The sequence below is a fragment of the Silene latifolia genome, chromosome 8 (genome assembly GCF_048544455.1).
Source record: "Silene latifolia isolate original U9 population chromosome 8, ASM4854445v1, whole genome shotgun sequence".
In the NCBI taxonomy this organism is placed as follows: Eukaryota; Viridiplantae; Streptophyta; class Magnoliopsida; order Caryophyllales; family Caryophyllaceae; genus Silene; species Silene latifolia.
Window position 1 is genome coordinate 10,261,648 of NC_133533.1, and position 13,705 is coordinate 10,275,352.

A 13,705-nucleotide genomic window follows, 5' to 3' on the forward strand; every position below is an offset into this window, starting at 1 on the left:
TTTTTTTCCCCAAATCAATTTTTTGTATACGACTGCCATAACTTCCTCTTATCTCAAGGGTTGTTATAGGGCAGGTATCGATGATCACATTCAACATCTCAGCAGGCCCGGTCCTGAGGTTTGTGGGGCCCTAGGCAAAAGTGTAGATTAGGGCCCTTGAGATAAGAGGAAGTTATATTAATCAATTGAGTATATTGCCATAATATATCGCCAAACATATATTATGTTTATGACCACAATTTAGTAAACTTTATCACAAATTATTAATATTTTACTATGAATATTGGTACGTTTATTAGTCTTTTGCCACGATTTTTGTTATTATTGTTGTTTGTCTTCAATATTTTGTCTTTATTTATTATACTCACTCTGTTCCAGTCATTTGTTTACTTTTTACTAACTTTATACCTCTACAAAAATTACACGGATCTACTCATTCATTTTATTTGTAAAATCTAAATAATGAATGAAGATTTTTACAAAAAATGCAAAAAGTTCTGATTGAATAATGTTTTATCAAGATTTATTGATAAAAAAGTATACAATTTATATACGAAAACTTTTCTATATTTATGTTATATTCTAAAAATTAGAAAAAAAAATATATTCACAGATTACTCGTATATTCTATGTTATCTTCAATACAATCATATAAACATAAAATCTCAATATCATCTCTCTTAATAAAATTAATTGGCCGACAATTAATACCAACAAGTAATATATAATAATAAATATTTTTACTTTTTGTTAATTATATCCTTTTAAAGTTGATTATTAAATAAAATTAACCCGGAAGAGTTTTTACCTCACCTCAGATAGATACACAGGAAAAGGTCCGACAATTAATACCGACAAGTAATATATAATAGTTAATTATCTCCTTTTAAAAATAAGTATCTTAAAAAGAAAATTTTAAAATAAAGTAATAAATGTTTTTACTTTTTGTTCAACAATTTTAAATGTGAAAATCCTGAGCGTGTTACGGACTATACCCGATTAGCTTATGTAACGGCATCATGAAAATTGTTACTAAATGTGTTTCTAATAAGTTGTCAAGAGTGATGGGTTACATTGTTAGTGACTACCAGAATGCTTTTGTTCCTGGACGTCTATTAGTGATAATATTCTGTTGGCTCATGAAGCTATTCATAATATAAACTCGTACAAGAAGGGTGTCTTTGGAAAGTTCGCATTCAAGGCTAATATGAGCAAGGCTTATGATAGAGTAAATTGGTCTTTCCTTGAAAGAGTTTTAAGGGATTTCGGTTTTCCGGAGAAGATGGTGCATCTTATTATGAATTGTGTTACTTCAGCTTCACATGAAATTCTTGTGAATGGAATCCCCTTCAGCAATTTAGACCTAGGTTTGGCCTTCGTCAGGGCGATCCGCTTTCTCCTTTTTTGTTTATTCTATGTATAGAGGTTTTATCTTGCAATGTTGTCAATGCTCAACAGGATGGAATTTTGAATGGCATTAAGCTCAGTAGGAATTCAATGCCTTTGACGCATCTTTTCTTCGCGGATGATTCTATCTTTTTCTTCCATGATAAAAATTCAGCGGCTAGGCATTTGCTTAATATCCTTCAGAATTTTTGTCGGGCTTTGGGACAAGTTATGAATGAGGATAAATCAGTCGTGGGGCTATAGGAGTATTGTGTATGGGCTTGAATTGGTTCGGGAAAATTTTGCTTGGAAACCTGGAGTTTCTTCTAATCTAAATGTTTGGACTTCTAACTGGGTCAGTGGGAGCAAGCCGAATGCTCATGTTTTGCTCGTGGATTTGGTGAGTAATTGGGTGACCAATTTAAGGGTGAAAGATTTGATTAATGTGACAGGTCGTTGGGACGTGTTCCTTGTTAAAGACATTTTTACGGAGGCCTGTGCCTCCAAAATCCTTGCGCTGCCTATCTGTGCCTCTAGAAGTGAGGATGAGGTTTATTGGAAATTTACGACCACGGGTGAGTACACGGCCAAGAGCGGTTATGGTATTTTTGAGAATTTTTTCAAGGCAAAAGGTACTAGGAAAGATTGTGATATGGTTACAGTAGTGAGTGTCTTTTTGCAAGTCTAAACTTTGGAACCTTATTCCGGGGCCTCAAGTTTGGAAACTGCTCATCTGGAGAATTATTTTCAGTTCTTTCGGTGGGATCGGAATTTGTTAGGCGTAATATTGATATTGACCCGATATGTCATTTTTGCTGGGTGGATTTGGGGATGGCTGAAACTACCGCGCATCCGTTCCGACACCGTCATCTTGTCATGAGGTTGTGGGCTAGTTCTCCTCTTAGAATTAATTGTTCCTCTAATGTTTTGGTGTGAATTGAAGAGTGGATTATTAACTGGATTAGTTACCTTGGTTCGCGCTCCAAGCGAAAGCAAGAGGAATGTGTGAAGCACTGAGATGGGCTGTTGGAAATGGATTTCTTTATGTGAATATATCCTCGGACTGCCTTCAGTTGATGTTTCAAGTGACTGGGCTCTCTTCGTGCATCATCTTATCAAAGGGGTTGTAGCCTTGTAGGTGACATACGTAGTCTGTTTCCGTTTTTTCATTGTCTTTGTTGTAGTCATGTTTCAAAAACTCTTAATAAATGTGCTCATAGCATAGCTAAAACGCCTAAAAGGGCTATGAGACTGTAATTTTGCGTTTTTTTACCGCTGCCAAAAAAACAAATATCTATAGCTCAATTTTTAGTCCTGCAAATATTGCATTGTACCACATCAGATTCATGTGATCATCTTGTTTGAAACGAGATCCAAAATCAACCAAATTAATTTGATTTGATTCGATCAAAATCTTAATTTTACTAGCCCCAAACTAACTCCTTATTCCTTAATAACATGTTAATAATATCTATGGCATGAGATCTGAAATGATCTTGAATTGCAGAACCCAAAAAAACCCAAAACTTAACTTCACATGACCTGACCAGAAGTTTATTCGAACTTTCCTAACTCTTAATTGGCCCCATTTGAAATCTCATGACTTGAAAATAACCCACACATTAAAAGAATTGATAAGTTGTAAGACTATGCCTTACATATTACTCCCTCCGTCCCATAATTCGATTACCTTTAGTTTTGGCACAAAAGCCAAGGAAAAGAGGAGATAACTAATTACTTGATGACAAGTGGATCAAATTGTTTACCAAAAGCATTTCTAAAATAGAAAGGTAAACAATTGACAGCGACATCTCAAAATAAAATAGGTAAACAAATGACCAGAACAGATGGAGTACTATGTATGCAACTCACTAACACACTTGAAAAAAAAATTGTAAAATCGTTCTTAATAACTAGCCGAAAAGGACTCGGTTCTAAGCCAATTGGGATTCTCTCCATTTATGCCTCTCTCCATTTCCTTCCATTTCTTATTAACGTACAAGATTTCGTTTTGAAACGATCCAACGGTTGATTGTTTGATGAGTTGGAGGATGAATAATGATTTAATATTGTTGTATTAGAGGAAATGGAAGGAAATGGAGAGAAAATGAAATGGAGAGGATCCATACTCGTTCTAAGCAATCCATACTCTCCATATATGATATGACCAAAATCCGATTGACCCGGCTAGCGGTGTTAACGAGCCGAGCTGAGCTCGAATTAGACCTTTTTCGGCTTGTGCTTAAGAGTCAAAACTCAAGCTCGAGTCGATCTTAAGCTTGAAAAAAATGTGCTCCTTGTCTTGCGAGCTTTAATGCGAGTTCGAGCCAAACTCGAACTCAAATCAAGCCTATATATAATTGCTTATTTTTTATTTATTTTTTCTTCCGATATTTTCAATAAGAAGGCTCAAATATTATATATAAAAATATATTTGTAAATCAGTCGGACATTTGATATCTGTGATACAAATATATAATCATGATAAAATATTTTTATAACATATGAGCGATATCTTATCTAATCACACCAGTTCGAGCCCGTTCGGGTTGACTCGTTAAGCTCTCGAGTCGAGGTTTGAGCGAACCGATCTCAAGTTGCTCGCGAGCTGTCTCGTCTCGTTAATATCCCTAAACCCAGCCCCAAAATACACCGAAATAGACATTAAGGCTCTGTTTGGCACGACACTTCAGGTAGCTTATTTGACCAAAGTAGCTTATTTGACCAAAGTTTCAGCTACCTGATTTTTTTGTAAGGGTTTGGCTAGTAGTTTATTTGCACAAATAAGCTACCTGAAATAAAATGCTACACAGGGTAGCATTTGAGATTTCAGGTACCTGATCTCGGTTTAAATTCCATTATTATCCCTTCAATCTATAATATTGAATAATTATCATATCCTTTTACGTCATTTTACAAAAATAAGCTACATTTTCAGTTAGTTTGCCAAACGTAATTTTATATAATCAGCTACCTTATCAGCTCTTAATTTTCAGCTACCTTATCAGTTAGCTTTTCAGGTTTCAGTTACCTTTTCAGTTTTCAGGTACAGATTTCAGGTACCTTTTCAGTCAATTTTACCAAACAGAGCCTAAGCCTAAAATGACCCGACTTGACCCGAATAAATGAGAAACCCGAAGTAACATGACCCGCTTGATCTGTTTGCAATAATTAACTCTTCCATTTGAGTTTGAAGCTCTTTACACAAGCACCAACAACTCAAGTAGACCCAAAATGAGCAGAGCAACGATCGGACAATTGAAGCTACAATGTCTGTCATGCAAAGAAGAATACATCTCAGACGATGCAGGAACCTGCAAAGAATGCTACGAAGAAGCTAGTGAAACTGAAGAAGAGCTTAAAAGAGAGATTGATGATCTCAAATCTAAAGTCGCTTTTCTTCGCTTTTGGTCTCCTTTTGATACCCGAAATCGTTCTTCTTTCTCCGATGTCGTTTTGGTTGCTTCTGATGAGTTTGAAGCTAACCCTGTTCCTGTCCCTGCTCATAAAGCTGTTTTAGTGAGTACCCTTTTTGTTGTTTTGGATTTTTTGGGTGTTTTGAGTTTGCACACCAAGTGTTCGATGAATTGTAGCAGTGAAATATGGGTTTTCTGATGAGTTTGCACATAAGGACATAAAGCTGTTTTAATGAGTAACCTTTTTCGCGGGTTTTTGGGGTTTTTTTAGGGTGTTTTGAGTTTGCACACCAAGTGTTTGACGATATGTCGCAGTGAACTTTTGGTGTTATTGTTGAAAGCAATGAAGTGTTTGTTGTTTTTAATCTTGTTGTTTCGTTGAGCGGCTTATATTTGATTTGGGTTGTTAACCAAATTTGATCACTGATGAAATATCAGTCAAATTGCGACCCTTGATATCGTTCTTCCTTCTCTGAAAGACTTTTGGTTGCTTCTGATAAGCTTAAAGCTACCTCTGTTTCTGTTCCTACACACTAATCTATTTCAATGAGTACCCTTTTCATGGTTTTATGTGTCTTTGAAGGGTTGGGTTTGCACACTGGGTAACTGGTATTTGATGATTGTCTCAACGAATTTTGGGTCTTTTAGGCTGTGATTCTCGTTTATCTGAATATCATAAGCAAATTTTGTGAGGTAGACAATCAGTCAAATTATTACAGAACATCACTCCCTCCGGTTCTTTGGAATGCCCCCTTTCTAATATTTACCTATTCTTAGAATGACGTAGAATTGCTGCCCCATTTCTATTTTAAACATGTTTTGAGAGGCAAACTTCAATGTTGTAATGGTGAGACCCTCTAAAAACTCACACTCAGTCCCATTTCTTTTGTGCAAAAGTAAATGGGGCAATATCTAAGGATCGGGAGTAGTATTTGGTATTCTTAATCATGGCTTGTTTTGGTAATTAGATCAAGTTTTCAAGTTGGTAGTGAATTCAGGCAGAATAGATAGAAGCTTGCTTTACTTGGAACAAATTTCGAGTGGAAACTTTAGATGGCAAAATCTGAACATAGATGTTAAATCGATCCTTCAATTTTCCACCACTTATTTTACTCCATTCCCCTACAAGGATTTTGTCTTCCCCTCTCCTGCTTTCTCATTAAAACACTCTATCCTAATAAGGCGTAAAAAAAATAAAGCTTTAATAAATAATTACATTGTTCCTCACTGAACATGGACTTGTGGTCTGCCTCGTGGTCTGCCTGTTATCTTTGAGTTCCAGCTTTTGTTCAATGTGTTTTACAATGCACTTGGCATCTTCCTTGTTTGTGCAATTGTTTGTGCAATCACACTGGATCAAGGGTCCATAATTTGATATGAACATAGTAGCAACTAGTTTGCAATACATAATTGATAGCGTGTCTGATATCAAAATTTTAAGTAAGCTCCTATATATAGAATACACTTGAGCCGATTCGCTAGAGTTGAGTGAATCCGGTAACCCACTCTTGGATTAGGTCTATGCTTTCCTGTAATATTTAGTGCCTCTGCGATTGATAAGTGTAGGTTGATGTTGTTTGACCAGTAGTAACCAGGTCCCTATGTTGTTTTTGCTCTAATTGTTCAGGAAGTTGGCATGAAATTTTGGTGTTTTTAATGAAAGCAAGAAGTGTTTGTTGTTTTATTGTGCTGCTTAGATCTGGGTTGTTAACCAAATTTGATCACTTATGAAATATCAGTCAAATTGCGACCCTTGAAATCTTTGTTCGTTCTCCGAACTCCTAACGATGTTTTGGTTGCTTCTGATGAGCTTAAAGCTAACCCTGTTACTGTTCCTGCACATAAATCTGTTTTAGTGAGTACCCTTTTTGTGGTTTTATGTGGTCTTTGAGGGGTTGGGTTTGCACACCAGTGTTTGATCATTTGTCTCAACGAATTATGGGTCTTTTAGGTTGCGATTTTCGTTGATCTGCTAATAGTTGATCTGAATTTCATAAGCAAATTTTATCAGATAGACAATCAGTCAAATTATTACAGATTTACAGAACATTACTCCCTCCGATTCTTTGGGATTGGTCCCTTTTAATATTTACCTATTCTTAGAATGACGTAGAATTGACCCGTTTCTATTTTAAACATGTTTTGAGAGGCTAAACTTCAATGTTGTAATGGTGAGACCCTCTACCAACTCTCACTCAGTCACCTTTCTTAATTTTTGTGCAAAAGTAAATAGGGCAATATCTAAGGATCGGGAGTAGTATTTGGTGATCTTAATCATGGCTTGTTTTGGTAATTAGATCAAGTTGGTAGTGAATTCAGACAGAATAGATAGAAGCTTGTTTTACTTGGAACGAATTTCGAGTGGAAAATTGAGATGGTATAGATCCCTCAATTTTTCCACCACTTATTTTACTCCATTCCCCTACAAGGATTTTGTCCCCCTCCCTTACCACTGGCTCCTGCTTTCTCAGTAGAACACTCTATCCTAATAAGGCGTAAAAAAAATGAAGCTTTAATGCATAATTAGAGTATTCCTCAGTGAACATGGACTCGTGGTCTGCCTGTTATCTTTGAGTTCCAGCTGTTATTCAATGTGTTTTGCAATGCACTTGGCATCTTCATTGTTTCTCCAATTGTTTGTGCAATCACAATGGATCAAGGGTGGATAATTTGATATGAACATAGTAGCAACTAATTTGCGGTACATAATTGATAGTGTGTCTGATATCAAAATTTTAAGTAAGCTCCTATATAGAATACACTTGAGCCGATTCGCTAGAGTTGAGTGAATCCGGTAACCCACTCTTGGATTAGGTCTATGCTTTCCTGTAATATTTAGTGCCTCTCCGATTGATAAGTGCAGGTTAATGTTGTTTGACCAGTAGTAACCAGGCCCCTATGTTGTTCTTTGCTCTAATTGTTCAGGAAGTTGGCATGTTTGGTTCTTTCAATCTTTCAGCTACCTGTTTTTGATTTCTGTTAGATCCTAGGACTTAAGAGTCAAAATTTTGTGAAATAAACATTCTTTCCTTTGTGAGGTTTGTCTTACATGCTCATCTACTCTTTTATCTCACTAACAATGAATATCCCGCTGCCAATCACATGTATTATGGTTTCCTTGGAGGTACTCATTATTTTGTACTCCCTCCGCCCCGGTCAATTGTTGTCCTTTGTTTTGGCACAAAGATCAAGGAAAAAGGAAGGGGCCAGTTATAAGATGACAAGTGGACCAAATTGAGTGTGAAAGATCAAATTGCTCATCAAATGCAATCCTAAAATAGAAAGGATAACAATTGACTGAGACACCCAAAAATGGAATAGGACAACAAATGATCGGGACGGAGGGAGTAACTTTGTGCTGTTCTAAATCTGAATCTTTGGTGTCGAGAGAACACAAGGACACTTTTTATTTTTTTGTGATGATGGAATGGTCATGAGTACTACCATTTATGACTTTACTAGCGAAGAATTTGCTTTGGATTTAGTGAGTGAATGAATGATCTATTAATTTACTGGTCATGCAAGGTTGTGTGATGCAATCTCTCCGAAGTTATGTCGCTATGGTTTGAGACTTTAAGTAGGTGAGTACGAATCCTTTGATCTAGTCTAAATTCTTTTCTTGATGTTTTGACCTTGCTCTTTCTAGGCAAGCCGATCCCCAGTGTTCAAAGCTATGCTCGAGATTGAAATGGAGGAGAGCCGTAGTGGCACCATCAATATCAGCGATGTGTCCTATGATGCCCTGCGCAGTTTTGTCAACTATTTGTACACAGGAGAAGCATGCCTTGATGAGCAAATGGGCTATGATCTTTTGGTCCTGGCTGAGAAATATGAAGTGAAGCACTTGAAGACATACTGTGAGAGGTTCTTAGTATCGAAACTGAATTGGGATAACGCAGTTGCAAGCTTCAGTTTTGCACATCAGCATAATGCCAAGCAGTTGTTGGAGTCTGCTTTGTCTATGATAACCGATAACATGGATAACTTGACCAAAACTGAGGAATATACTCATCTTGTTGAGAAGGATCCAAGGCTCGTTGTGGAAATATTTGAAGCTTATCTATCAAAACAAGTAAACACTGCTGCTCGAGATGGTTGATCATTTGTAAGTTCACTTCTAACTTACGCTTAAGCACCTAGATCAACTGGGCTAGAGTTCTCAGGTTCGAAACTCTTTAGTGTAAGAAATTTAGGAGGAAGAGCTTTATCGTTCTATAGGTAATTGTGGTATGTTACAAAGTAAGGATACTTTGTTCGTCTAGAAGATCTCGCATATCTACCCAGTAGTCCAGTACCCATGTAAATACTGCATTGTACCACTTTAGAGTTATAATTCATGTAATCATCTTGTTTGGTTAGTGAGCGTGTGTTCTTATAAGGGCTTGTGCTTGGAAATTGTTGCGCACTTGCGCGTCTTTTTTAGTGACCATCGTATAAGACGGTCTCTTCGGGACATTTCTGTGCGAAAACTATAAGGATTCATTAACCAAATTGTCGACTTTACACCGCATTGGAGCTTGTGGTTAGCTAGTGTTGTATTGGCCGAGACTTTAGCATTTACTAATTTAACCATTATACCCAAAATTAACTAACCACATAAACTTAATTGGTTTTTCTATGGGGTGCCCTGAACTATTCGTGTTTCTAACTTGTACCCTCGCGTTTTTCAAATTACCAGTTATACCCTTAAACTCTATTAGTTAGTTCTAAACGTGACCCTTAGTTTTTAAACCGTCAACTTAGACGTTAAATGCTTATGTGGCTTGATTACTTACACTACTAATGTTTTATGTGGCTTGATGACTTCCCTTGCTTGAGGCGTTAAGTTTCTATATTGTCATTAAGACATTCCTTGCTTGAGATTTCATCAACTTCATTTCCATTTGGAACCTTAAAAGCTCTTGTTAGAATGACATGTTCTTCCCCAACTCACATCACAAAGTGGTCACATTCAAAACACTTGAAATATGCCTTCCTTGGATTGCTTGTAAGTCTAGAGATCTTAATAACCGTATTTCGGCATCGACGAGTACAAGCTTGCGTTTTAAATTGAAGACCCGCAATGGGAGTGGTCTTCCAACCACCGACATCACAGTTTGGTGGAAGGTAAAAGAATTAAAAATAGGAGAATAGAGAGGGAAGGGTCTCTAGTAACATATAAATAGGAGATTTGAAGAGGGAAGCATAAAACTGAAGTATAAAAAATTGGGGGGAAATTTTCTGAATAAATAGAAGAATGGAGTGAAGCCAAAGTCATCCCCTTTATACTAAAACAATTGGACTTTTCAAAAATTTTCCCGCCTAAATGAATGGTTATAATTTGGCTTTTATTATATCATATCTGTAATTGAGTTTTTATTATATTATTTCTGTTATTGGACTTTCATTATATTATATTTACATCTGTATTATACTGAACTTTCTCTTTTCTACCGCTAATACAAAATATTAATAATAATAAATTTACAATTAAATTTCAAATTGAGTTAAATATCATTTTATTATTATTTTCTTTAATGTTTCTATCTAAAATATCGCGCATTCGCGCGAAATCTATACTAGTATCACACTAAGCATTAGAAGTCCAAGTCATCAAGCCGCATAAGCACTTAACGTCCTAAGTTGACGGTTTAGAAACTAAGGGTCACGTTTAATTAATAGAGTTTAAGGGTACAACTGATAATTTGAAAAACGCGTGGATACAAGTTAAAAACACGAATAATTCAGGGACACCCCATAGAAAAACCCAAACTTAATTAAACTCCATTTAAGTTACAAATACAACATGCATGAAGCTTACATATCTTCCTTCATCTATGGGTAGTTGAAAAACTTGAAATAGAAGTGATTGTACTTCAATGAGCAAGCATCATTCTCTTAAACTCATCGAAATCGACGAAACCATCACAATTAACATCATACTTACGCATAATTCTATCACAATCCAAACCACCATTGTTATCCCACATCCCTAATTTCCATAACACACTTTGAAGCTCTTGAGAAGAGATAAGTCCGTCTCCATTCAAATCGAACACCTTAAAAGCCTTATATAAATCATCACTTTCCTCTTCATTATGTTTTTCAACATTATTTCCGATTTGACCTATACATTTTGCATCATTATGTGTCTTTAACACAAACTCATAAAAATTACAAAACTCGTCGAAACTAAGACCATCTTTACCTATCAACGCGGTGAGCTCATTCGTGTCTGTCTGGAGCCCGATTCTCTCTAGGAGCCATTTAAGCTCGTCGAGACTTAAAAACCCATCGTCGTTTTGGTCGAGCGACTTGAATATTTGGTGTAAATCATTTGTGGTGAGGGTAGACATGGTTAAACCCGAAATTGTAGTAGTGAAGTTTATAGTTATTGGTGTATGTTGTTTAAAAGTGAGAGTGCGTTACGACGTATTTATACATGAACTAGTGTTGTTAATTAGGATTCGATGTGGCAGATGATGTAAGAAGATGATGGAGAGGAAATTGGTAAGAAGTTTCATGGAGTAACGTAAGCCATAGAAGTGTTTTGTTACTATATGTTCTACTATAAAAGCCATATATATCTCAGTTTATCATGCAAAAAGAGACAAGGTAGGTTCACATGGATTTTTAAGTAAATGGATTTATATTATTATTTTTTTTTTTTGGGTGAAAATCGGGATCGAACCCCTGACCTCATGGTTAAGGGATAAAATGAGCAACCACTACACCAAACTCATTTGGTTAGTAAATGGATTTATAGTTGAGCATGTTTGCCCACAGAGATTCCTCATTTCGATTGAAATGTTTACGTATTTTTAAAACATGCGAGGAGAATTTTGAAAAACGTAAATAATTGGATCGAAATGAGGAATGTAATATGCGTAAATCTGTGGGTACACAAGTGCACATGCTCAACTATAAATCCATTTACTTGAAAATCCATATATGGAGAATTTTGAAAAATATAAACAATTCAATGGAACAGAGAAAGTATATATCTATTAGAATATTGCCAGGATTCCACATAATGTCGTACCATTTTATCAACTTAATTAACATAAATGATACGTTTTTCTTGCACCCGTTCAAAAACCTTTTCTATTGTTTTTTATTTCTTTGGTTCAATTGAAATTGTTTGAGTTGATTACATTGAGCTAAATTAATTATGTTTATGGTTCGATATAAGGCCCTTTTACAATTATGGAATTACTTGAGAGAAGATTGATGAATAAATAATGAGAATTTTGATAAGGAATGATAAGGGGAATTGTGAATGGTATTAGCTTTGGCATATTGTGCCATATATAGTTACACAAATACACAATAAGTACCGTATCCCACAATTAAGGCTAGGATATCGGGAATATACTCGGAATAACATAATAATAGCAACTATAAGATTTACATAATAATATAATCCTAATACCCCCCTCAAGCTGGAGCAAGGAGATCAAGAGTGCCCAGCTTGCTAAGAAGAGTGAGAAATTGTGGAGCGCCCAAGGCTTTGGTGAGAATGTCCGCAAGCTGTTTGGTAGTGGAAACATGATACGTGACAATAAGCTTGTCAATAATAGCATCGCGCACGAAATGACAGTCGATTTCAATGTGTTTCGTGCGTTCATGAAACACCGGATTACTTGCAAGTTGTAAGGCGGACGTGCTATCGGAGAAAACGGCCATAGGCCGTGGCAACACCACTCCAAAATCAGAGAGGAGTCCCTTTATCCACTTCAACTCACAAACAATATTAGCCATAGCCCGGTATTCTGCTTCTGCGGACGAGAGAGACATGACCGTGTTTTGCTTACGGGTCTTCCACGAAATAGGAGAGCCACCAAGAAAGATGTACCAGCCCGTGATAGAACGCCGTGAAAGTGAGCATGTGCCCCAATCCGAGTCACACCACCCAGAAATGGTGAGCTCGCTGTCAGCCCGTAATAAAATGCCTTGACCCGGACTACCCTTAAGATAGAGGACCACACGTAATGCAGCCGCCATATGCTCGGTATGAGGTTCGTGCATAAAACGAGAGAGAATATGAACGGCATAAGACAAATCCGGACGAGTGACAGAGAAATATATTAACCTGCCAACAAGACGCCTATATGACTCGGCATCCGTGAGAATGTCACCAGTAGCCTCGTCCAACTTGTGATGTTGCTCAATTGGTGTAGTAGCGGGCTTGGAGCCAAGTAACCCGGTTTCAGAAATAATGTCAAGCGCGTACTTACGTTGAGATATATAAATGCCTTCAACACTTCGGGAAACTTCGAGTCCCAAAAAATATTTTAATACGCCCAAATCCTTCATATGAAAACAAGTCCCCAAATATTCCTTGAATTTTGCAATAGCGGAATAATCATTACCAGCAATAACTAAATCGTCAACATAAATAAGAATGAATAAACGGACTTGGCCTTGCGAGTAAGAAAATAAAGAGTAATCAGAATAGGACTGAATGAAACTGTAGGATTTTAGGGCGGAGGCCGGAGGTGAGTTTAGCAAACCAACACCTAGGAGCTTGTCGGAGTCCATAAAGTGACTTCTTGAGACGACAAACCTTACCTTCTTTGCCATGACTGAAACCGGGAGGGAGACGCATGTAGACTTCTTCACTTAAATCACCGTGTAAAAAAGCGTTATGGACATCCATTTGGTGTAACTCCCATTTTTTAATAGCGGCGACAGCAAGAAAAACACGAATTGTACCCATCTTCACGACTGGCGCAAAAGTCTCACCATAATCTAACCCTTCAACCTGATGATTGCCAAAAACAACAAGACGGGCTTTGAGTCGTTCAACAGTACCGTCCGATTTATATTTAATTTTGTACACCCATCTACACCCAAGAGCCTTCTTGTCCGGTGGTAAATCAGACAATTCCCAAGTAGCATTACGTTCAAGCGCATCTATCTCT

The 13,705-nt window shown here is 36.8% G+C and overlaps 3 protein-coding genes across 3 annotated transcripts; 2 read left to right on the top strand and 1 right to left on the bottom strand.

The window, feature by feature from the left end:
* Positions 1–1,621: 1,621 nt before the first annotated feature.
* On the top strand, positions 1,622–2,322 carry LOC141594639 (uncharacterized). The gene is made up of 2 exons (XM_074414644.1): positions 1,622–2,018; positions 2,138–2,322. The coding sequence occupies exons 1-2, from the start codon at positions 1,622–1,624 to the stop codon at positions 2,320–2,322; spliced, it is 582 nt and encodes a 193-aa protein (XP_074270745.1).
* Positions 2,323–4,482: 2,160 nt separating this feature from the next.
* On the top strand, positions 4,483–9,159 carry LOC141596356 (BTB/POZ domain-containing protein At4g08455). The gene is made up of 2 exons (XM_074416484.1): positions 4,483–4,905; positions 8,449–9,159. The coding sequence occupies exons 1-2, from the start codon at positions 4,621–4,623 to the stop codon at positions 8,899–8,901; spliced, it is 738 nt and encodes a 245-aa protein (XP_074272585.1). The 5' UTR covers positions 4,483–4,620; the 3' UTR covers positions 8,902–9,159.
* A 1,272-nt stretch (positions 9,160–10,431) lies between these two features.
* Positions 10,432–11,194, bottom strand: LOC141594640 (putative calcium-binding protein CML44; the record flags this gene model as incomplete). Its single annotated transcript, XM_074414645.1, has 1 exon — positions 10,432–11,194. A coding segment is annotated over one exon (537 nt), but the record flags the coding sequence as incomplete, so codon positions are not given.
* Between the last annotated feature and the right edge of the window lie 2,511 nt (positions 11,195–13,705).